At 36.5% G+C, this 26042-nt stretch overlaps 2 protein-coding genes across 11 annotated transcripts in view; one reads left to right on the top strand and one right to left on the bottom strand.

The window, feature by feature from the left end:
* Positions 1 to 25453, bottom strand: part of Ubn2 (ubinuclein 2) — a 95442-nt gene extending 69989 nt beyond the window's left edge. For 3 of the 10 annotated variants that reach the window (XR_013435445.1, XM_078040613.1, XM_078040615.1), the window contains exons 1-3: positions 24644 to 25452; positions 18289 to 18381; positions 2982 to 3083 (exon numbers count right to left, since the gene is read on the bottom strand). Coding sequence is in view for 7 of the 10 variants with exons in the window: in XM_078040613.1 (XP_077896739.1) it covers positions 2982 to 3083; positions 18289 to 18381; positions 24644 to 25111 (663 nt within the window). In the remaining 3 variants the exon portion in view is untranslated. Of the gene's footprint in view, positions 1 to 2981; positions 3084 to 18288; positions 18382 to 19115; positions 19226 to 24643 lie in introns of those variants that run through there. The other 7 variants (XR_013435444.1, XR_013435443.1, XM_078040616.1 and 4 more) reach the window with 5 other exon arrangements.
* Positions 24842 to 26020, top strand: LOC144375475 (uncharacterized). Its single transcript, XM_078040621.1, has 2 exons — positions 24842 to 24982; positions 25447 to 26020. Exon 2 carries the CDS (start codon positions 25491 to 25493, stop codon positions 25872 to 25874), a length of 384 nt encoding a protein of 127 aa, XP_077896747.1. The 5' UTR covers positions 24842 to 24982; positions 25447 to 25490; the 3' UTR covers positions 25875 to 26020.
* The last annotated feature ends 22 nt before the right edge of the window (positions 26021 to 26042 follow it).

Genomic DNA, 26042 nt, shown 5'->3' with positions numbered 1-26042 from the left:
ATACTTTCTGCTTACGTTTTCTGTGAATCTAAAACTGCAATAGAACATAAAGTTTACTACCTTTTTTTAAGCTATTTATGTAAGCATGCATAAATGTTTACCCATGAGTTCCTTTTTGGATTATTCAGATTTTGAAATCTGATATAATGTTAACATTATTGCTAATGCCTTGTACTTGCTTTATGCTTCAGCAAGTTTATATTCATTGCCTTATTTGGGCCTCAGAATAATTCTGAGCAAGTAATGGTAGAGAAAACCAAGTGATGCTATAAAGCCTGCTCCTGGTTACATGGTGACTTAGAAACTGATGTAGAACTAGATTCTAGGACTTCTACCTTGAGTTCCAAATCACAGTCAAGACTCTTAAAACATTCCATAACCACACTGGCTGTTAACCTTTTTGATTGTGGAAAGGTATCCCTATCTCATGTAACTCTATATCATGTACAACCAGATCAATGAGAAGTTATACCCTATTTATGTATGATGTATCAAAATGCATTCTACTGTCATATATAACTAATTAGTACAATAAAAATATATTTAAAAAGGTATCCCTACTCCAAAGGGCCCTATTGATATGTCATAGTTAGTCAGGACACACACAAAAAAATTTAAAAGTATGACAGGATATTCCATATGCATCATGCTGGATGACCTTCCTATCATATCACTCTCTTGCCTGTATATGCTTTGTCATCAACCAACTATACAAGAAAGCACTGTAACCACAGGCAAAAGACATGCTAATTTGTGAGTAGTGTAAAAGTTAAATAGTGTCATTCTGCACAGTCTAAGTAATCACTGTACACTGTATAGATATTATAATCCCAGGGATTAGATTACTCTACTAATGGACAATAATAGAAGAACATACTCCCTAAGGCAAAATAGGAACACCCTCATTCATATGCTACATGATTAAGAGATTACTACCATCCTTATGAAATCCTGCTTCCTCTTAGAAGCGAAAGAATTTTAGGAGAAAAGCTATAGGATTCGATCAAAACAGACTGATATTAGAGGCTGAAACCACTGTGATAGTAAGGCATACTGCAATTTTAAAATTAAGAGTATTTTATAGATGTCTGCCAAATCAAGTTCAATCCAGTGGCACTAATATTGCTTTGTCTCATCTTCAAAATCATTTCAAAATATACCTGCCCAAAGTAAGGGAATATTAAAAAAAAAAAAAGAATTCAAGATGAAAATACCATTTGACCTATAAATTCCGTTGCTTAGATAATTTAGCCTACCCATATATTTGTATTCTATAAATACACTGCATATACATTTACTTAAGTAGATAAATGCATAAAATATGCCCAACTATTTGCAAACATATAACACCAGAAACAATTTAATGCACATCAACTAGGATTGGTTAAATAAATTAGGCAATTTAGGTATGTCCCCAACAACCATTAAAAGGAATGTATCTCAATCCTAATATGTTTTCTAGTTTATAACTATCTTGTGGTTTTTTTTATAGTAATCAATTGATGGTAATCAATATACCAATATATTGTATATTCATTTTATTAAAACCAAAAACATAACAAAAAAATACAACACCAAAAATCTCTTAAGCCTTACCTCCAGAAATTCTAATTAAGTCTGAGTTAAGACAAGAATCCCCAGATTTTTACCCCTGATTAAGAACCATTTGTTTAACATAAAGTTTTCAGTACTAAACCATTAATTTAATGTAACAGCTTTTCATTTTCCTTTTTTTTTTCCTTTTGCCCTCATTTTCCCTTTTCTTAAACTTATTTTCATTCTTAGTTTGGGAAAGAGAGGAAGACAGAATCATTGCTAACTACACATCTGGAAACAAGCATTTACTAAAGAATCGTGATTCTTGAAGGACCTAAGAACAAGCACAGCTTATCAAAAACAACAATCTAGTACAACGTCAACAAACCATGATTGCCCACCAAATCCAGCTGCCAAGAAAAAGGATTTCATGTTTTTTAAATGGTTGAGAAAAAATGACAAGATTCTGTGACACATGAAAATTACACAAATTTAAGTGCTGGGGTGTAAACTCAAGTGTGAGAGCGCTTGCCTGGCATATGTGAGGTCCTGGGTTTGAGCCCCAGCCTGAGAGACAGAGAGAGAAAGAGAGAGAGAGACAGACAGACACAAGATAGAGAGAGAGAAAAAAAATATATAAATAAATTTTAAAAGAATTTGAGGGGCTGGGGTTGTGGCTCAGTGGGTGAGGCACTGGGTTTGATACTCAGCACCACATAAAAATAAATAATACAAAGACATTGTGACCACCTACAACTAAAAAAATTTAAAAAAGAATTTGAATATCAGAGTTCATCAAAAACATCTCATTATAAATGCCATATTTATTTGCTTAAATATTGTCTGTGGCTGCTCTCACAATATAATGGCAGAATAGCTGTGACAGTACCATATGGCCCACAAAGTCTAAAATATTTACCATGGGGCCCTTTAAAGAAAAAGATGTTTGCCAAAACCTGGTCTAGTATAGTAGTGTAATGACCCACTGTGAGCCAACCCAACATTACAAAATTTTAAGTCTTCAGTATGCCTTAAAAATTTTTTTAAAAATCATTAGGGGCTGGGGATGTGGCTCAAGCGGTAGCACTCTCGCCTGGCATGCATGCGGCCCGGGTTCGATCCTCAGCACCACAAAGAAAGATGTTGTGTCTGCCAAAAACTGAAAAATATTAAAAATTTTTAAAAAATCTTTAAGCAGCAAATATGGCTTTAAAAAGCACAAACAAGGGCTCAGGTTGTGGCTCATGGCAGAATGCTTGCCTTGCACATGTGAGCCACTGGGTTCGATTCAGCAGCACATAAAAATGTATAAACAAAATAAAAATATTGTGTCCATATATAACTTAAAAAAAGCATAAACGAACACATTCATTGAACAAGTTAAGTTACCCTTGACTTCTACTATTCTAATAAATTTGCTGCTATATTAAAGACATGTTACTCACAGCCTCTGAGTTATCAATAAATGGATCTGTCTCATCATAGCCAAAGCCTATGTCAATTAAATCTTGTAGCCGATCCTTCCGGTGCTTACGGGGTTTCCCACCCTGCAAAAAACAGACACATTAGACTGATTCAGTACTCATGCTGTTTCCATAAAGTTTAAAAAGACCTATTCAAAGAATTCAAATAATTTTTGTAAATAAATCCCTGCAGATGGTTAAGTCTTCCCATACCTTTATATAAGCAGCTGTGCTTAGTGACTTGCTTTCACAGCTCAGAGTGAGAAAAGAGGAACAAAGTAACTTTACAATGGAAAACCTGCCCAACTTTACATCAGCCAGATGACAACAGGAACAATGATAAGTGGATGGCACATATCCCTGATATATGATAAAAACTGCACTTCCCTTCTGTGGGTCTTCCTCTCAACTGCCTATAAAACTAGCCCAGCCATGAGAAAAACATCAAACAGACCAAATTGATAGTCTATAAAATAAGTTCTCCAAAGCTGTTAAGATTATTAAAAAAAAAAAAAAAAAAGGAAAAATCTGAAAAACTGTCATAGTCCATACCAGCCTAAAGACACTAAGACTAAATGAGCTGTGCTATCATGGATAGGATCTAGGAACTGAAAAAGTACATTAGGGAAAACTAGTAAAATCCAAATAAAGTTTAGAGTTTAATGGTACTATATCAATGTCGATTCCTTCATTATAACAAACATACTACATGAATGTAAAATATTCATGTTAGTGGGTGAGGACTATATGAAAACTCTTTGTATTATCTTGTTTAACTTTTACTTTTTTGGAACTTGGAATTAAACCTAGGGAAACTGAGCGACATCTCCAGCCCTTTTTATTTTTTATTTTGAGACAATGTCTCACCAAGTTGCAGAGACTGGACTACAGGTTGAGATCCTCCTGCTTCAGCCTCCCAGATTGCTGGGATTATGAAAGTATGCATAATCTGCTATGCCCAGTTCTAAATTATAGCTTTTCCGTAATTTAAAAACTATTCTTAAAATTATTTTTTAAATGTCATATAATCATACACATAAACACAAGAAAATGATAAATGAGTGCCTACAAAAACTGATGAAATGAGCTGGGCATGGAGGTTTATGCCGGTAATCCCAGTGGCTCAGGAGACTGAGGCAAGAGGATCACAAGTTCAAAGCCAGCCTCAGCAACTTAGCAAGACTCTGTCTTAAAATAAGAGTTAGGGATGTGGCCCAGTGGTAAAGTACCACTGGTACCAAAAACAAAACAAAAACAAAAAAACCACATGGTATCAAAAACTAGTGAATCAGAATAATGTCTGTGGTCTGGTTAGTTGTATTGTGCCATGTTTATTTCCTAGTTTTGTAACTGCAGTTATATAAAATTTTACCACTGGCAGAAGTTGGGTGGTAGGCATATGGTCTTTTTTACTATAGTTGCAACTTCTTATTAGTCCATAATCCTTTTTTAAATAATCATTTTTAAAAACTAACACAATGTCAAAACAAACTAGTTCCTGTAGATTCCACTATTCAGATGATACTTTATGGAGCCTTTTGACTAATCACAGTATAAAGAAAAACTCACTTATGTTTGTGTGCACACATATACACATACACATTTTTTTGTTAAAATAAATGAGTTAGGAATGTGGTTCAGTGGTAAATCTACCATAGCTCAATGACAGATGGGCCAGAACCATTAAAAAAAAAAAAAAAGTGTGTGTGTGTGTGTGTGTGTATATATGCGTGTGTGTCTGTGTATGTGTGCACACAAACATTCTTGCTTAGCCTGTAAGTTTATTTTGGATTTTTAAATTTTAATTTTTACTCACTCATATTCAATTACTCATTCTAAGCATCCTTCTAATGTCTCCCTACCCCATTTTTTTCAGACTGGGTCAGGGGTAAAGAAGAGGCTCAGAAAGGTGAGGTAAGGGGTAGGAAGATAGAAGATAGCACTCAGGATTTTGCCTACCAAAATGCTACCACTGAGCCACAGCAGGCCTTGTGGAAAGCAAGAGATTTAAGATGTGAACTTCTAGAGCCGGGGTTGTGGCTCAGTGGTACAGCACTTGCCTAGCAAGCATGAGGCACTGGGTTTGATCCCCGGCATCAAATAAAAAACAAATAAATAAATAAAATAAAATAAAGGTATTGTGTCCATCTACAACTAAAAAAGTATTTAAAAAGAAAGATGTGAACTTCTATGACCTCTTTTCATTACAGTCCTCACAGTGAATACGTGATTCTAAAAGTTAAAGAGGGACACTTTTATGCCACATGGCCCTTAAATAAAAGTTGTTTGCTTCCATGTAAAGAAATTGTGATCTGTTCCAGTGCTTGAGAGGAAAAATGGTGATACTAGACTTACTGAGAGATATCACCAACAGAGTGTGATCCCTTTCTACGTGATTTGCAAAGATAATTCTGAACAAATGCTATGTTTGCATTCCACATAGTTGTTGAAAACCTTACCCCAACATGAGCTATGGCTCCACGGTTTGCTTCTAAGTGGACAAAATACTACTACACTACCATCACTACCAAGAAATCCCTATGGTGTGAGGTGAAGTGGTGGATTCCTTATTTATTATTATTTTAACGACAGGTTCTCACTAAGTTGCCCAGGCTGGCCTTGAACTCATTATCTCAAGCAATCCTCTAGACTAGCCTCTTCAGTAGCTAGGATTACAGGTGCATACACTTTGGTTCCCATATTTTAAAATTTTACAATTTAGGTAAGTTTCAAAAGCAATTCTGGGGCTAACACAGGGTGGCAAACTTGTTATTATGCTAAATAAAGCCACTGAAAACATAATTTCAGAACAACAATCTTTCTCAAGGAATAATAATCATACATATATGCACATGTATTAATTAAGCATATATACAGAACATGCTTAACTACACAATACACACACTAAATTGTCCCTATTTTTCTCATTTTGCCAGATCCGCACACTGGGACTTTTACACCAGGTTATAGAATTACAGTAAGAATCAGATGTCGGGGACAGAAAGAGTTATTTCTCGGACAGGAGTTATTCTACTGAGGAGAAATTACACATCAAGCAGAGGAATATATAGGACTTTTATCCTCATAGAGGGAATTTCATCCTCATAGTAGGGGCTTGCAGAGGGAGAGAAAGACCTAGAATGTATATAAAAACAGACAAAACTAATGAAGAAGTCTAGGCCTCACATATTAAGTATATTCAAGTTATAGGAGATAAAATAGTTATGGTAGGAATTTAAGAATAAATATCTGAGTGGACAGCATTGTGCAGAAATGGAAAAAAAGCAGCATTAAATTCAGTTAGGGAAATGATTTATAAATCAAATAAATAGAATTGAAGTAAGATAACAATTTTACCTATCAAATTATAAATTTATACAGATGAGGGCTGCTTAAGAACTGCTAAAAATATACCAATTTAATATCTTTAGAAAACAATCTGAAAGCCTCTGACAAAACTTTATAAAACTCTTCTATTTTCTTCTTTTGCTTCTTCTGTTTTCTAATTTTTCTATAAAGCATTACTTCATAATGAAGTATGCTAAAACAATTTTTTAAAACCCTTTATCCTATGTGATCCAATAATTCTACTAAATTATATAGTTTATTTCAAATCACTACTTAGATTTAGAAGTATCTGTTAAGGGTTGAGACAGCAGCTCAGTGGTAGAGTACATGCTAAGCCCATTTGTGAGGCCCTGAGTATAATCTCCAGCACCAAAAAATAACAAAAAAAATCTGATAAGACTTATACTACAGAAAATAATATGTTAAAATATCAGAAAGTTTTTCCAGGGGCTGGGGTTGTAGCTCAGTGGTAGAGCACTTGCCTATCACATGTGAGGCAATGGGTTCGAACCTCAGTACCACATGAAAGCAAATAAAGGTATTGTGTCCATCTACAACTTAAAAAAAAAGAAAAAAACCAAAGAAAGAAAGAAAAGAAAGTTTTTTTCAGTGAAAAGTTCTTGTCTTCAAGAATCTTAAAACAAGATAATTATTCAGCAAATTAAATTTTCTAAGCCTCACACTGGCCTTATGGATTTTATAGTATTGTGAAGAGGGGAAAGATTAAACAACTATAGCAGTGATAGACAGCAGAACGGAAAGATGCAGGTTGTATGGAGACCTTTTTTTTTTTAGTTTTAAGTGGACACAATATCTTTATTTTACATTTATGTAGTGCTGAGGATCAAACTCAGTGCCTCAAGCATGCTAGAGAGCTCTCTACCACTGAGCCACAACCCCCAGCCCTTGTATGGAGACCTTTCTAACAGAGTCTCTGGTCAAAGCTTAACTTACTCATTTATGAACAAACAAGGCAAATGAAATGAAGCACCAAAGGGATTAGAACAGGGACATAACCCCCCAAAATTAGAGAATGAACACAAGATAAAACAGAAAGGGAAAAATGGAGATTTGAAAGTCACAGGTTACTAAAGGCATAAAGTATATACTTACATTTCAATCATGATGTTGATGGTGCTGATGACAACACTTACCGAGTATTAACTTTGTATTAGATCCCATGTAAGTACTATTATTTTTTAATTTCATGTTCAGCAAATGGGAAAAACAAAAGCTGACTAAGGACAAGCAACTTGTCTAAGGTCACAAAGAAGTGGTGAGCTAATCTTCAAACTCATAGATGTCTAGAAAAATTCTGTAAGAAAAGTTATAAAGACTAAGGGGTCCTATTTTAGATGGACCACACCTTAATCTCAATACACCAAAACTGAAATCAGCGTTTGCACTGATGTTTGCCTCCATATTAATTCCTCTCCCTTGGCATTCCCATCCATTTTGTTTATTCTTACCATTTTTCTGCCTTCAAACTTCATACTGGCTAAAATTAAAGTGACAATAACAATTGTAAACAAGGATGTAGAACAATTTGACATCTTGTACATCACTAATGGGAATACAAGTGATATAGCCATTTTGGAAAACGGTTTGATAGTTTCTTATAAAGTCAATCATACAGTTATACCTTGTGTCCTAACAATCCCACTCTTACATAAATATACACAAGAGAAATGAAAACTATATGCATACAACTATAACCCTAATGTTTAAGACACCTTTATTCATTACAGCCTAAAACTGGAACCAATATAATGCCCATCATGTGGTGAATTGATAAACAACTGTGATATATACATAATCCATACAACAGATTACTACTCAGCAATAAAGAAGGAACTTCTGACACATGCAACATGTAGATAAATTTCAAAAGCACTATGCTCACTGAAAGAACCCAGACAGAGAGACATAGATCTATTGATAGGAAACTGCAAAAGCAAACAAAACACTAAAGTAATAGGAAATAGACCAGAGGTTGCCAAGGGCTAGGACTAGAGGTAAGAACTCTGTGGAGATGTTCAAAGGAACTTTGTGGGATGACAGAAATATAAACATTTCTTATTAAGACTGTAGTAGAGGTTACAAGATTATATGCATTTGTCAAAAATTTAATCAACTGTACACTGCAAAATCAATGAATTGGGGCTGGGGTATAGCTCAGATATGGCATTTGCCTATACTGGTTCAATCCCCACTGCTAAAAAAAATATAAACTATATTTATTTATATATTATACCTCAATATGCCCTTTTTTTTTTTTTTTTGTACCAAGGATTAACTCAGGGGCACTTCACCCTGAGCCACATCCCTAGCCATATTTTGTATTTTATTTAGAGACAGGGTCTCACTGAGTTGCTTCACGCCTTGCCATTGTTGAGGTTGACTGAACTCATGATCCTCTTGTCTCAGCCATTCCAGCTGCTGGGATTACAGGCAGGCACCACTGTGCCTGGCAATAATGCACATCTTAAAAGCCCTTCATTATTAACCTTTTTATCCCCCAGAGTGCTGAGGATCAAATCCAGGATTATTATTTCTATTTCAAGTGTCTCTCTTATGAACTTTCATTCATATAATTATTCACATTGGAAGACACAAATTGGTGTGAATATACTATGTATACAACCAGAGATATGAAAAATTGTACTCTATATATGTAATAAGAATCGTAATGCATTCTACTGTTATATATAAATTTTTTTAAAACATAGAAAAAAAAAGGGTCAGCCCCAGGCTGTGTGTCACATTTATAGCTTCTTTCTAATTCTAACTCCAAAGTTAGAAAGCTGGCCATTGTTTTCACCTAAATGTAATGAATGCCCTAATTAACCTCTCTTCCCTCAAACTTATCCTACATAATACCAACTAATTAATATTTCTAAATAACATTTTATATCATTTTCCTGCTCAAAATGCTCCAAAAGAGTCCTATTTATCATAAGATAAATTCAAAACCCTTACATGATACCAGTTAAATACGTTCTACGGGTTGACTCAACCTACTTATCCAAATATTTTGTTACTATTTTGTAACATGAACACTTTGATTCAAACTACATACTGATGCTCCTACAAACACACCTGCTTATCTTGTCTTTCCTTATGCTTTCCCCTTATGTGGAATAGACATAACTCCTCTGAATTCTGCTGTCCTTCATAGTCCAGACCTGGAAACAATACAATGTCCACCATGTTTCCAATTTTTCTTCCTAGAGGCTTTCTAATTAAAATCATGATTACTTTTTTCTGCTCTCCTAATCCAATTCTGTTTGTTTTTGGTTTTGGTGTAGGCACAACTAGCTGCCTATTAATATTCACCTGGGGAAAACAAAAAACAAAATAACAAACAGTTTCTGTTGTAATAATCTCAATCATACATATGCAGAAGAGTAAACAGTTAATAGGTAATCAGATTTAGGAGCATTTTATTTTAGTCAAGATGATCAGTTTGTTGCCACCAGAAACAATGACTGCTAATATATGAAGTCAATTGGTAGTGTTATTAAGTAAGTGTGAATCATATTAATGAGAGTACACAGAGCTAAAATTTTACTTGATCTTAATAGTATTAATTTGGCCAAAATGCATCCCAAAACATGATCTTACAAGTATAAGATCTTCACCACACATTCATTATACTAATGACACCATCATAACAATGATAAGTGTATAAATTACATAAACTGACATAACATTCAATGCTAAAAGACATTTAAAAACAACATGGCAGATGAATAGTTATTAATATAGAAGGTAACAAAAACAGTTTGCCAAATGTTATTTACAGGTCACTTTATTCACAGAAAAAACACGATGGTATTTACTAAATTTCAGAAAATGTGTTTAATCTAACTGGAGACAATATTTAAATAACCAGACATTATTCTCTCCTCTATCATTGAGCAAGATGATCTCATTTATGAAAAACAGCAATATAAATCTGTAGATATATACAAAATGCTCAAAGACTACATGACCATGGTTATTACTGATAGAAAATGATATAATTGAAGGCAGTAGTGAATATGACTTTGGCTTAATAGGCATCATATGAATTTGTTTATTAAAAACAGGAACATCTTCATGTATTACTCAGGTAATTTAAAAAATATTTTTTATTGCAAGAGTAACGTAATTGCATGTTGCATTTTTTAAAGCCTTGAAAGGGTATACATCAAACTATAATCAGTGGTTATGCCTAGCATTGGGCTTATGAATGATTATCTGGTTTTTATTTTTCTGTATTTTTTCATTTGCATATAAAAACAAAAAAGAACTTTGAAATGTATATATGCTTAAGTACACATAGCTCCCTGGGACAGAAACTCAAATAGTAGCTCTCTGAGGAGAGAAATGGTTAGCTGGGAGTCAGGGATAGGAGAGATTTTTCTTTTTTCTTTCTTTTTTTTTTTTTTTTTTAAAGGTACCAGGGATTGAACTCACCCCCTGTCAAAAAAGAGCAAAGTGGGGCTGGGAACGTGGCTCAAGCAGTAGCGCCTTGCCTGACATGCTTGCGGCCCGGGTTCGATCCTCAGCACCACATACAAACAAAGATGTTGTGTCCGCCGAAAACTAAAAAATAAATATTAAAAAAATTCTCTCTCTCTCTCTCTCTCTCTCTCTCTCTCTCCCTCTCTTTAAAAAAAAAAAGTATTTATGTATAACCTATTACCCTGTATACTTTAAATTATCTCTAACTAACACAATGTGAATACTATATAGTGGTTGAACTATATCACTTATGGAATAATGACTCGACCACTGAGCCCCATCCCTAGCCCTATTTTGTATTTTATTTAGAGACAGGGTCTCACTGAGTTGCTAGTGCTTCACTTTTGCTGAGGCTGGCTTTGAACTCATGATCCTCCTGCCTCAGCCTCTGGAGCTGTTAGGATCACAGGCGTGTGCCATCGTGCCCAGTGAGAGACTTATTTTTTATCATATTACCTTTTATATCTTTTGAGTTTTTATTAAGTATATGTACCACCCATTTAAGAAATTCTTAGGTTTAACCCACCAAAGTTCTGGACTTCTAGGGTTCTGCCTCCCACCTGTTCTATGGAAAGAATTCTCGACAACCTGCGTTTGACAAAATTGTACAGGAGAGCAACTTTTTCTCCAATCCCAGGCTTGGTTCCACTTATTAATAGCTTTCTATCAAAACATTTCATATTAAGCACATCCCAGTTCCTACCATCACAGAGGCCACCAGGATACATTTTTCTGGTTTCAGTTTACTTTTCTTCACCTTTTGGCCTCTGGCAAAACTATCCCCTCACCTACCTTCTGCCATTCCTCCCCTTTTCTATTCTCCAACCTCTAGTTCCTAATTCTGCTAAAATCCAATGATGTGCACACTATATAAAAACTTGAACCAAATTCTTAACAGTTGTGAAAAATGAACATATATATTAATTTATAACATTAAAATTTTATCTGAAGGAACTCAAATACAGATTGGCAGGGAGTTATATTAGGGTCTTTGCTACCAGATAAACACATTTAGAATTGCTCCCTCTTCAGCATCCTTAGTAAACTCCCTATAGTAAAATCAAAGTATTACTTGATAAATTTTCTGGACCTTTGCTATTATTGATATTATACAGGTTATTTATTAAACAGATCTTATAAAAATAATTATTAAATAATTAATTATTTAATTATTTATTTCTAAACAAAAATAATTAAATAATTTATTTCTAAACAAAAAAAAACCCTCAAAGTTTGCTGAATCTAAAATAAAGAAACCCCTTTAAATCAATCCCTCTAGGTACTAGTTCACTGTGACTCAGAATATTACTGAGTCATTAGTACCTGCCTAATTTGATAATCAGTGTATCAAGACAATGCAGTATGATTACTAAACTGGAAAACAAACAAGATATTCTTAGAATAGTACCCCTCACTACCTCTAACTAATTGTAAATGAAACTAATAACCAATATTCACTAATCACATACAGCAGAAGAAGCAAGTAAGAGATACCGATTCCTAAGAAAGACTCCCATCTTACGACTAATAAGCATCCCTTAGTCACCAAAGCTTCCCTATTTGCCCAAGCCCTGCCACAACTTTATCTCTATCTATTCACTTGCCAGTAAAATCACTGGAAAGAAAGCCAAGAGTTGACTACATAGCATAGCAATGCTATACAGAGATTTCTATAATTATCACTTACAGACAAAAGTCCTTCATCCCAAATATCCTAAAACTGCAGATTCTCAACAATTCTAAAAGAAGGTGAAAAAATTTATTTAGCTCAAAGAGACCATGGAATTAAAAAGCATGTCATAGCAAGCAATCAGAACTGGTAACTGCAATAAAGAAAACTACTATTTGAGCTAGAAATTCTACTTTGCCTTTAAGACCCCTCTTCCCCTTTTGGTGTGTTTTAAAAAGTTATTTTATATTTTTACTACATAGAGTCATCTCTCAGTATCCTGAATTAATTCCGTGATCCTTCACAGATAACCAAAAATCTCCAGATGCTCAATCTCTTATACACAATGGTAAAGCATAGTTAACTGGGTACATTGGTGCATTCCTATAAACTCAGCAACTCGGGAAGCTGACGCAGGAGGATTTTAAGTTCAAAGTGAGACTGGACAACTTAGCAAGGCCCTCAGCAACTGTGTCTCAAAATAAAAAATAAAAAGGGGTAGGGATGTAGCTCAGTGGTAAAGTACTCCTGGGTTCAATCCCCAGTAACCCTCACCCCTCACCAAAAAAGGGCAAAGTATTTACATATAACCTATTACCCTGTATACTTTAAATTATCTCTAGATATCTATAATAACTAACGCAATGTGAATATTATATAAATAGTGATTGAACTATATCATTTAGGGAATAATGACAAGAAAAAAGTCTTTACATGTTCTGTACAGGTGCAATTTAGAGGGGACTGTATTTTTGATCTGTAGTTGGTTGAATCCACAGATGTAAAAACTGCAGATATGGTGGGTCAGTGGTATATATAATATACTGCTGATCTACAGAAAACTAAACACACTGGTATTTGTGTTTTGCAAGTAGAATTTATCTTGTGGTGATGTTAATAAGTTTGTCCAAACTCCTTTAACTAGAGACCTATAAGTTGATCCTTAGAAGTCAGACCTAATGTTATAGACAAAACAGGAAAACCAGACCCTAGGAAATCCCCATGGAAGTTTTAACTCCTAAGCAGATATGATTAATTAATAATGAATAACTGATATAATTCTCAAAATTCCCAGAAAGAGAACATAAATGTTTTTATAACATTCACTTATATCAGTACCACATTTGAGAACACTTTTAAAACATAATACAAAATTATATTTATTTCCATTCAACTAAGTAGTATTTATTGTGAAGAAGTCACTTATCAAGTATTGTAGTTTTAAAAATACTACAATTCTTTAAAATCTATCTGAACAAAAATCAATTTTATAATCTACATCAAAAGAAATCAAGATTTTAGAAATATAATTTGTCCTTGAGTAAAGTTAATATTATTTCATCAACTGTTCTATTTATAAGCCTGTTCAGAATTTCTTTAATATTATTAAATCTATCTTGGCCTCATAAGAGGTAATACTGGGAATTGAACCCAGGGTGTTCTACCACTGAGATATATCACCAGCCCTTTTTTAAATTTTAAGCAAGGTCTATAAAAAATTGCTGAGGCTGGCCTTAAAGTTGAGATCCTCCTGCCTCAGCCTCTTGAGTTGCTAGGATTAGAGGTGTGTACCACTGTGCCCAGCTTGTCCTCTCTTTCAAAATAAGTGTACAGTTACTAGTACTTTTTGAGTCCATAATCACACAGAATTAAACAGTAGGCAGAATATATGTGTTCCTATTAGGGAATCACTCATAATCAAAGTCTTAACTGAGTCCCTGACAGGCATGAATAGTATGCTAGACAAACACTTTTATTCAGATTACTGAATTTATATTCAATTCTAAGAGCATGATCTTTCATGATAGCTGGGGTAACAGAAGCAAAATAAGTCAGAGAAACTTTCCAAACATCACAGGTTATCCTATATCTTACAAAGTGAAGAAAATAAATCTATAACCATTAAATGGAACCTCATTTCCTGTTCGAGAGCATAGATGGCCTCAAGAAAAGACATATACCACCTAGAAACCATCTAAAAGTTGTGTGGGAACCTGGAATTTTAGCCTAATTGGGAAGAGTAAGGTTCCCATGCCTTCTGAATCCTGCTTCCAGTAACCAATGAGACTAAGCTGGAGTTTATTGAGAAGTAGAAATATTAAAACTTGGACTCACCTATTTTAAAAGATTTACATACATATAGTATGCAATTAGCATACTCTACTAGTAATATTAGTATACAAATGTCAACAGGTACTGATAAGTATTTAACAGAACATTGCCCTTTAACCAAAAAACCATGTACAAATTGTTGGTAAACATGAATTGTCATATTATCTTAAAAGCAGTAACAAGAAATAGAACCATAGCCATAAAAATGAGATAGAATACAACAGCAGGAACCCTGTAAATGCAATTTTACAACTTTATACTCCCTCCAATTTCTGGTTTCCAACTAGTAAAACATCTGTATTTGCTACCCCTGAATATCCATTTAAGAAATCTTTTGTGATGATCCAGAGCCAGATGAATTATCTTCTCTCGGGTTACTTCTGGCCTCATAATTTTCTTAAAAGTTCCAAATAATGTGTGTGTGTTTGTGTGTGTGTGTGCGCGCGCGCACGCATATATATATAATATATATATATACATACACACACACACACACATAAATTTAACACAGATATGATAATTATAACATGCATTTAGGTTCATGTACATAAAATTTCACAATATAGTACATTGTAAATCTCTAATTAGAATGGAAGTGAAAGTAGGGAAAACAAAAATTTAGAGAAGAATCATACCACATTAATTTGGGCTCTAATAAGAGTAGTATTTCAAGTGGGATGCAGGGGCGCATGTCTGAAATCCCAGTGACTTGTGAGGTTGAGGCAGGAGGATCACAAGTTTGAGGTCAGCCTCAACAACTTAGTTGAGACTCTGGCTGGGGAGTAGGGGCTGAGGATAGCTCAGTAGAGTGCTTGCCTTGCATGTACAAGGCTCTGGGTTCAATCCCCAGCATTACAAAAAAGAAAAAGAAAAAAAGAGAGAGTAGTATTTTATCTGGGCATAATGACAATGTTTGGATATAGTCAAGTTGTTTGGAACTCAATCTTATATACCACACAACATCAGAACACAGGTTTTTCTATGCCAAATGCTAATCTAGGGGACCCCAAGAAGATTATTGCTAACTTGGAGGCAGCACGTCGTCAAACGCTGAGTCACATTACAAGTCAAATCATGAGTCACACTGAGTCACATTATGTACAGGATCTTTTCGATTTGCAAAGGGCAATTCTAATTTTTTTTTTTTTAATAATTCATGGCAACACAACAACAACAAAAAAAACCCCACTCTAATTATCAAGCTGGAAGAAGTGGAATCTGAAAATTTAGTGACATATAGCAAAATGATATATATATAAAACTTTAACCAAGTCTTCCCCTTATATAAATTTGTCTTGCAGATAAATTTGAAAATGTGTAAAATGACACTTTTATAAAATAATTTACGGTAGCATCATTTATAAGAGCAAAATTTTTTTTTTTTTTTTTTTTTTTTTTTTTAAAGAGAGAGTGAGAGAGGAGAGAGAGAAAGAATTTTTTAATATTTATTTGTTTTTAGTTCTCGGCGGACACAACATCTTTGTTGGTACGTGGTGCTGAGGATCGAACCCGGGCCGCACGCATGCCAGACGAGCGCGCTACCGCTTGAGCCACATCCCCAGCCCAAGAGCAAAATTTTTTAAACAACCTAAACCATGTGGGGACTAATTAAATAAACTGACATTTCCATAAATAAAATATCATACATAGCCAGGCATGGTGGCGCACACCTGTAATCCCAGCAACTCAGGAGGCTGATGGAGGAGTATCAAGAGTTCAAAGCCAGCCTCAGCAAAAGCAAGGAGCTAAACAACTCAGTGACTTCGTCTCTAAATTAAAAAAAAAAAAAAAAAAAAAAAAACAGGGCTGGGGAGGTGGCTCAATGCCTCCAAGTTCAACCCCCGGTACCAATAAATAAATAAATAAATAAATAATTTTAAAAGCCTTAAATAAAAAGAGCATATGCTCTTTGTTCTGAGAAGTAGAAAAAAAATCTCTAAGATATAGAAAAATGCAAAAAAGTAAAGAGCACAAGGATGTGTAGTATTCTGAAAACATGTATAACAAGTGGGTGGCATGGACTAGATGTGTGTGCATATTTGTGTATGTAATTGTATATGTATGCATATATATGTGCATATACATATTCATATGTGTGTATACATATGTATATGGAGGGAGAGACATGCACATATAACATCTCTAAAAGGACCCACCCAACACTTGCGTAGGAAGTGGGATTAAATGAGTGGAAAATACAATAAAGAAAATTAAAAAGAAAATTTGTCACTTTATAGTTCTTAAAAAATTTTAAACCATGTAAATGCACTGCTTGATTAAACACATTAAACCAATGTTTAATTTGTATACAAAACACAGCATTTTAGGACTTATACATAGCAATACAGTATAATCTCACAAAGTTACACTATAATTAAAAAATTACAAATTAGAGTTAACAACTTTTACTGTCCTTTTCATTAAAATACCCACCAGTTCATCTCTAAATTTATTATTATATAGTCACAGAATACAGACCCAGGAGGGTCTCTGAAAAAATCTTGAAACTTGATTTATTAAAAAAATGTGACCCTAAGAGGCTAAATAACCTCACCTAAAGGACACAGTCAGCAGGTAGCAAAGTAAGCCTAGAAACAGACAAAAATTCTAATTTTTTTCTTGTATATTTCTATCACCCACAAATGGTTTCTTTTTTTTTTAATTTTTTAATTTTTTTTTTTTTTTAGTTTTCAGCAGACACAATATCATTGTTTGTACGTGGTGCTGAGGATCGAACCCAGGCCACATGCACGCCAGTCGAGCTTGAGCCACATCCCCAGCCCCACAAATGGTTTCTTAATTACCACAAGGAGCCACCAAAAAGTCAACCATGTTGCATTTTGAGGATAATATAAATGGCAGGGCTAGTGTGAGCTGATATCTTATCTCTATAAAATACTTCTCAGTGTTCATGGAATAATCAAAAGGGATCTGGTTTTCTCATCTGGGTTTTTTTTTTAGCAAAGTGCCAAAGAGTAGTTAAAGCCATAGTTAAAGATGGGGGATTGGGGAGTTTCCTACAAATTATACTAGAAAATCTGAGGCAATAAAAATCATTTTTATATAAAATAAGAACTAATATAATATGGCAAAGACTATAGAATGTACACGAATATCTAAGATAAACAGACGCTTTCAAAGAAATTTTGTGTTGCTTCTGATTGAGAATGATTCAAATGACCTACAAGTATAGCTCACACACTCTCAAACTTTTAAAAGAAAGGTTCAAAAACTACTACACCAAGGGGATTAAAACAGAGTGCTTCCCCATACTGGAAAAGGCACAAGGTTAGAGCTAGATAGTATGGATGTGCTACCTGTTCTTGTCACTGTCAAACACAAATCAACTGGGCTCAGAGCCTATTTCTTCATCTGTAAAATATGGACAATATTACTTATCTTGTGATATTGTTATAAAAACTGGAGATAATATATGTTAAGTCAGCTTTCCTAACTCTAGAAGGACTATAACAAATGGTGTCTACTACTACAACCATCACAAATGTAATCAAACTCTTACCATTCATTTGGGTTCAATTTGTGAGAAAAAGATAAGGCAGGCAATGGATATTTTTAAACCCTCCCAACCAGCCATGAAAAGAAAATAGAAGAGTAGGATAAAACCACCTATCCAAACACTATTATACTCACATATTTCATTTCAAACTTCTTAGCCAACATTTCTACCTCTTGCTTCTCCCGATGCTCATCATTAAACGGGTCTTCTGAATAAACAATCTTCTTCTGATTCAAAGTGAATAGGAAAAAGAAATGAAAGTATTAGTATTACTTCAACTATTATTATTATTGATATACATTAACTACTTCAATTATCTTTCAATATAATTGAATATGTAATTATATTCAATAACATTTAATGTGTATTCAATAATTATACATCATATAATTACTTTAATTATTATCATTCACAGTTGAATGTATTCTGAAATTTAATCAATAATGAGAATCACTTTTTCCTACTGCAAACAAGCAAATTAGTAGGATTAAAAGTAACTAAAAAAGAACTGTTGATTCATAACAAGAAAATATTTGCAGTTTTGGTAGATTTATATACTTCTAGCTTTTTGGTGTCCAAGAATGTAACAATCCAAACTGACTCTACTTGAAAAATGGTCATGCGATCACCTCATCCAAAATAATAAGGTGAAAATTCCCCAAAACATTAGGTAAAAATGAAAACATACATAACTCCAGCTTGACATCTTCCCTAATAAAGCTTAACTGCTTTGGTCAGGAAATGTCTCTAAAAGAATGTCTAGAAATTAATTAGAGTAAACATTTAATCATCTATGAGTTATTACTCCAGTATCTTCAGCCTCCCCAGCTTTCTGATGAGACCCAGAATCAACAATTTCTATATCCTCTCTATCTCTTGTCAATGGATATATGTTCAGGGAGTATGTACTATTTTTAAACAAAGGTAGAAAAGACAAATAACTGCGAAAAGTTTACATTACCATGGCTTTCTTTTAGCAGGGGACAGTGAAATTTTATTGTAAAATACGCAGTTCAAAACGCACATGCGCCGGGCATGGTGGCACACGCCTGTAATCCCAGCGGCTCAGGAAGCTGAGGCAGGAGGATCGCGAGTTCAAAGCCAGCCTCAGCAACGATGAAGCGCTAAGCAACTCAGTGAGACCCTGTCTCTAAATAAAATACAAAATAGGGCTGGGGATGTGGCTCAGTGGTCATGTGCCCCTGAGTTCAATCCCCAGTACCAAAAAAAAAAAAAAAAAAAACCCACAACACACATGCACACACACACACAGGCAGAGAGCGCGCATGCTTGCACCCAATAGCTTGGATCCTATATTTACCATCTGTTTGCCAAAACAAACAAATCACAACCTTTACTCAGGTTCACTATTTCAGCAGACACAATTTTATATATGGTTTTCAATTTACACACAAAAAAAAGTCAAAATACAGAGCTTTTTAAAAATATTATTTTTATCTAATTTCAGACAACTGATTTGAAAGTAAATTTTTAAAAAGAAAGACTAGATGTTTTGGTTAAGTGGTATCTTTGATTACTTAAAAATGAAAGTATGGGCCAGGCATAGTGGCACACACCTGTAATCCCAGTGACTCGGGAGGCTGAGGCAGGAGGATCACAAATTCAAAGCCAGCCTCAGCAACTTCCCCAAGACCCTGTCTCAAAATAAAAAATAAAAAAAGGGCTGAGGATGTGGCTAAGGAGTTGTGTGCCCCTGGATTCAATCCCTGGTACTCCTCCCAAAAAACGTATATTACAACTCGAATACTGTATAGATTTGGATGACCATGAAGGACAGGGGGGGAAAAATGCAAAAGAGGCAAAGATTTCCATACTTTGGAACCGAGATGCTTCATCCTAGACATAAAGGCTAGAGATATGATTAGTCTAAAACATCTGATAGGAAACCATGGGCAGAATGAATACAAAACAATTCATCACACTTATGTCATTAGAATAAAAGGATACTTCTTAAGGCTTAAAAAGTTTACTTTAGAATAAATTTTTATAACTGTAATAAGTAATAAATTTGTAGAATGCCTTATCCCAGTTGGAGTTATCAATGAAAAATATAAACATTATCTAAAAGAAAATAAACTAGCAAGAATACACTGGTAAGGAAATAAGAAATACTAGACATGTTCAGGTATAGCCTTAAGGCTAAAGTTAAGGGACAGTGAGCAATAGCCATGTTCTGCTATTATTGTTCTAAACTGCCCCTTCAAGTCACTGTGAAGTCCAAATAGTACATCTTTCTACCAGTCTGATCTATTTCATATGTGTAGATATCCACACAGGGAGCTATATTTTTATTTTTATTAAGAATCACCTTTAGGGGCACAGTTGATAGAGTGCTTGCCTCTCATGTACAAAGCCCTGGGTTCAAACCCTAGCACATACACAAAAAAAATCTTTATGTATTATTCTAAAATATTTTATGTACTCTATACAGGTTTCAAAGAATATTTTTATTTACTCCTGATGGTCCATAAAAATAAATTTAAGAAAATGATTCATTTTTCCTTTTTTAAAAATATCTTTTAGTTGTCAATGGACCTTTATTTTATTTATTGATAGGCAGTGCAGAGAATCAAACCCAGTGCCTCACACATGCTAGGCAAGCGCTCTGCCACTGAGCCACAACCCCAGCCCAGATTTATTTTTCTTTTATAGTTAAAAATACCTCTCCTCCTTCAATCAAACTGAAGAATGATTCTTTTATTTTTTTTAGGTGAAAAAATAATCCAAAAATTACCAGCTACCCTAATTTTCCATGTGCAAAATTTTGCCCTTTGCTCTTATTAACATCATTTCCTGATCTTTCATACATCTTTATCCAAAATATGCAATGGAACAAACAACAGAGTGCCAGAGAATTCTTTTTTAATAATTGTTTTTTAGTTGTAGATGGGCACAATACCTTTATTTATTTATTTTTATGTGGTATTGAAAATGGAATCCAGTGCCTCATGAGTGCTAGATGAGCACTCTACCACTGAGCCACAATCCCAGTCCCAGAGAATTCTTTAGTACTACAGTTACTTATTTTTCTCTTTATAGTAAACATCCAATTATTCATGTTCACAAATTGGTGTTTTGGGTAATGAATTTTCTGTTTACTAAGAATTTAAGTTTTTTTTCTTGTGTTCTGACTTACAACAAGTTTTTTTTCTTGTACATCAATCACTGCCAAAACTAAAACACACTATCGGGGGCTGGGGATGTGGCTCAAGCGGTAGCGCGCTCGCCTAGCATGCGTGCGGCCCAGGTTCGATCCTCAGCAGCACCACATACCAACAAAGATGTTGTGTCCGCCAAGAACTAAGAAAAAAATAAATAAATGTTAAAATTCTCTCTCTCTCTCTCTCTCTCTCTCTGTCTCTCTCTGTCCCCCTCTGTCTCTCACTCTCTCTTTAAAAAAAAAAAAAAATAAAAAAAAAAAAAAAATAAAACACACTATCATTCTTCAGACAGAATTGGTGAACAAATCTATCAGGATAGAGATGTCTACACTGCCTTGGTCTCATCCTGAACCACCTCAGCCACAGCACATTCTGCACAGAAGCATCAAGGAAAGCTTTTGTCAACTACATCCAGATGACCTGAAAGGTGGCTTTGCTCTCTATGTTTTACCAGCATATTCTATTTAATTGTGCTTTTCCTCATTTATAAAAACTGGTCATAGAAAAAGTTTCAGTTGACTTGTGTTTAACTTTTCATTTAGCATTTATAAAAGGGCTGATTCATTTTTTCCTTTTTTTATGGGTGCATTACATTTATACATAACGGAAGGGGAGTGATTTAAATGCTCCCCCATATAGATGGTATTCACAAGTACCACTTTTTCCCTCCAATTCCACATGTATCAACTTTGGGATCTAGAGCTGCAATTTTATTCAGTGATAGATGGCTGTATAAAAAATTTAGAGCCTTTTCCTTCTAATTTTATAAGATCTCTTTCTTCCCTTTCTTCTGATATTTACAGAACATTATGTTCAATTACAATAACCCAAAATTAAAACTACTTTGAAAATATTTTATCATCTCTCAAAATATGTGGACTATTCCCAGGAAAGGAGAGGAATATTTGGGAATCATTACTTTCCAGGCTAAGCTACTCATTTTGCTTTCGGATGGCCTCTCTTTAGGATTTCCTGTCATGGAACTATGATGATTTTACTTAAACAAATGCTTTCTACTATTTCTTATGTACTAACTGGGAGAAATCACAAGAAAATCTGGTAAATTTTTGTTGTAAAAGTATTTTGTATCTATAGTGAAGCAAAAAAAAATTGTGGAATGATAAAAAGCTTACGGCTGAATGTATAATGATAAAATTGGACCAATTAACCCCTAAATGAACATTATGTATGCAGTAAACATAAACATCAAATTATTCATCTTTCTCCTAGAACATGAAGGTATAGTCACACTCTACAGGACAATGTCTTAAGGACACAGCAGGCACACAATGGTATAAGGGTATAGGAAACAAAGTAGTAGACTATACCACCTAGGTTTGTTAAGTACATTCCATGATGCTTGCACAATGAGGGAACTGCAAGTGTCCTATCCTTAAACACCACATGACTGTTAATAGTTGTGATATCAAAATGTTAACAAAAGCTAGGGTGTCAAAATAAGCTTTCTTCCCTGAACTTGTTTCTTTTTGAAAATTATAAATACATATTGATTTATCATGCCATGAACATTACAGCATAAAGGAGGTCATTAAAAAGGTCTTTATATTTGTACCTTGACTTTAACTTGATTTTGACATCATGCTCTAAATTTTAACCACTATTAGTTAACAGTTAGACATTTTGCTTTACTATGCATCTCTACTACAATGGAAAAAATACTAATAAAATTAAATATAATCACTCTGTATGTTAACCCCATTTTTAAAGTAGGGACAATGATTCTTTCCTAATGATTTCTGTTACACTAAACCAGATAAAACAATGTATTCTGCTTGCAACTTTGTCTATCACATAGTAAGAATTCACTATACATTAGCTGGTATTATGTATTTTTATCCAAAGATAATGCTTTTTATCTGTAATTTATGAAAATTACAAAAATTGCAAGCCTACTTAGATTAGCAGGTCTAATACAATTTACTCAAAAAATACTCCATACACTTTCAATTTTCTTTGGGAAAAAAATGACATCACATTTATCAAGATGAGGGCACTAAGGGAGGACAAAATGTTATGTGACAGTGACCAAAATAGTCCCTACCCTTAACAAAATTAATTTTCCTTAAAATCATTTAATAATTATTTGACCACACAACATTATTTGTAACTAATGATCAAAAGATTACCTGGCTACAATATAAACAAAATCTGGCGACAGTGTTTAATGATACTTTTTGACTAAAGAGCCATTCATTTCAACTACAGATAGATGAGGAAAACAAAACCAAGTGACTTCTGGAGTCCATTAGAGACCTATGCTAAAGCAAAAGGCCATAATCTCCAAAAACAGAAGACAATGTTCTCTCTCTCTCCTCTCTCTTTCTCCCTCTCTGTTACTCTACCATCTCCCTTTCTGACTCACTTGCAAAGATGAACCCACAACAATAAAAATTACAATTACCAACAAACCGCTGTTCCAATTCCCATTGTTCACCAGTTCCATCAAAGGTATACCTATGTCTTTTTAATAAAGTTTTTAAAATTTCAAAGTCAAGATTTTTTCCATCATACTTCACAAATTACAATGGCCACGCATAATATCCTACAACTCAGAGATATAAATTGATACTCAAATGAGAATATGATGAGTGGCACCCAATAAAGCAGGAGAGACACCCACTCATTCAATGACAGTATGAACAAACTCCATCAAAAATAAAAATTTTTAAAAAGTGCTAAAACGTTTGCCAATACGAGAAGGGGAAAAAATAAGTAATCAGAAAACTAACCAGTTTCTCCATGCCTAAAGTGGAATCCCTATTCTCTGGAAATGTTAATTACTCTTAAATTCCCTTCAATTAAGAAAAACCACCCGCACGCAAACCTAGCTCGGCAGCACCGGCGCCATGCACCACAGTGATGAAGATGAGGATGAAACGAGGGGTTACACAATCTCTCGGCTTCAGGCTGGGGGGCGTGTCCCCCAAGGTTTTCTCTTCCTATCTATAGGAAAGACAGCGGCAGCGCCACAAGAACCCAGCCACACGGCTCGCAGGGCCCCAAGATTTTTGTGTAGGGAGCAGAAAAGAAAAGAGGAAAATCCGAGGTTTCGAAAGGTGCTGAGAAAAACAGGCGCGGTGCGGTGTCGCGAGGAGAGCCTCGGCCACCCCGGGGAGCTGAGCTGCGCCGCGCTCCCGCCCGGTCCACCCGCTCGGCCGGGACCCTCCACCCCACCCTCGGGGTGACCAGGACGCGCCGGGGGTGTCCCGGGGTGCAAACCAGCCGGGGGAGGCGGCGGGTCCTGAGGCTGCCCGGGTCTGGGGCGGGAGGGAGGAATCCTCTGTACCCGTTGTTCTCCGCACAGCAGCAGCTCCGGGTAACTGAACTCCACGCAGCTTTCGTCGGTGGGGTCCTTGAGCACCAGCTCCAGGCGCACCGTCTCCCGCGGAGGCGGCGGCTGCTCGGCGCGAGAAGCCGACTCCCGCGGCGGGGGCGGCTGCAAGGGCAGCTGAGGGAGCGGCGGCGGCGGCGGCTCGGGCCGCGGGGGCTCGCGCTGCAGCGACATGGGCGGCTCGGCGCGACTGACCTCGCGCTGGGGGAACGGCTTCTCCCGCGGCGGGGGCTGCGCGTCCGAGCGGGGGGCCGGCTCCCGCGGGGCCGGTGGCTCCGCCCGGGCCGGCTCGCGGTAAGGCTGCGGCTCCAGCCGGGGGGGTTCGCGGGGGTACTCGGGCTCGCGCTCGGCCCCCGGGTATTCGGCCTCGCGCCGCCTCACCGGTGACAGGCTAATGAACGCCACTCTTCGCGGCTCCGCCATCCCCACTGTTCTGGCCCTTCGCTTTCGCTCGAGCCGGCGCTCGCTTCTACGCCGCGCTGCGTGCCTGTCCGCTCTTCCTCTTGTTCTCCGTCGCTTTTCTTCCCTCCACCACCTTCAGCCGTCTCCGTCGACGCCACCGTGAGCGTGGACCGTGCCTTCTTCCCCGCTACTATGTTCTGATGGGCTCTACCGCCATCGCCAGGGTCGCCGCAGCCGCCATGTTGGATCCCCCACATAAATAGAAGCAGGCCGCTGAGCGGGCGCATGCGCAGAGAGGAGACGCTCGCGTCCACCGTCGTGGTTGTTGCTCAGTTTTCCTCTTCTCCTTCCAACAGTCTGGAGTCCAGACAAGCCGGCGGAAGTGACGTCATGACCCGGCATGTTTCCTTGGAAACGGGGACGCTATCGGCTACTTTCCTCTGAGGGAGGGATCAGGGGTTTCCCGAGTAGCTTCCTACACGCACCCGGAAACCGAGATGCGCTTGGGACTCTCCGAGGCGAGCGTCGGGATGTGCCCCGGACCAACCTCGCTATGGCGCCGGGTCCCGCCAGACATTGGCCTTCCGTTCCCGCCGCGAGGGAGTTGGGCTGTCAGCTGAGTATTCAGGAGTTCAGGAGCGAGGAGGGGGACGCTCCGCCCGCCCGCTGTGCCTGCGTGCCCTGTGCCCGGGCAGCCCGACTTATACGGGAAGAACCGAGGTGGCCAGCGCCACCGGACCCCTGCCGGAAGCGCGGCGCTGACTCCCACGCGTGTCTCCTCTAGGCTGGTTCCCGTTCGCCTCGCTCGGCGAGGGGCACTGTGTAAAACTCGGTAAAGCTCTCCAGGTTGAAAATTGAACGAGCAAATATATTCATTTCTGTATTCACTCATAAGGCCTAAATTGTTGAAATAAATAGGATTCAAACCAATGTAGGAGGATTTGGTGTGGTT

This window comes from Ictidomys tridecemlineatus, chromosome 2 (genome assembly GCF_052094955.1).
Source record: "Ictidomys tridecemlineatus isolate mIctTri1 chromosome 2, mIctTri1.hap1, whole genome shotgun sequence".
NCBI lineage: Eukaryota > Metazoa > Chordata > Mammalia > Rodentia > Sciuridae > Ictidomys > Ictidomys tridecemlineatus.
The sequence above is the reverse complement of the archived record's forward strand: the minus strand, read 5'-3'. Positions and strand labels throughout refer to the sequence as shown.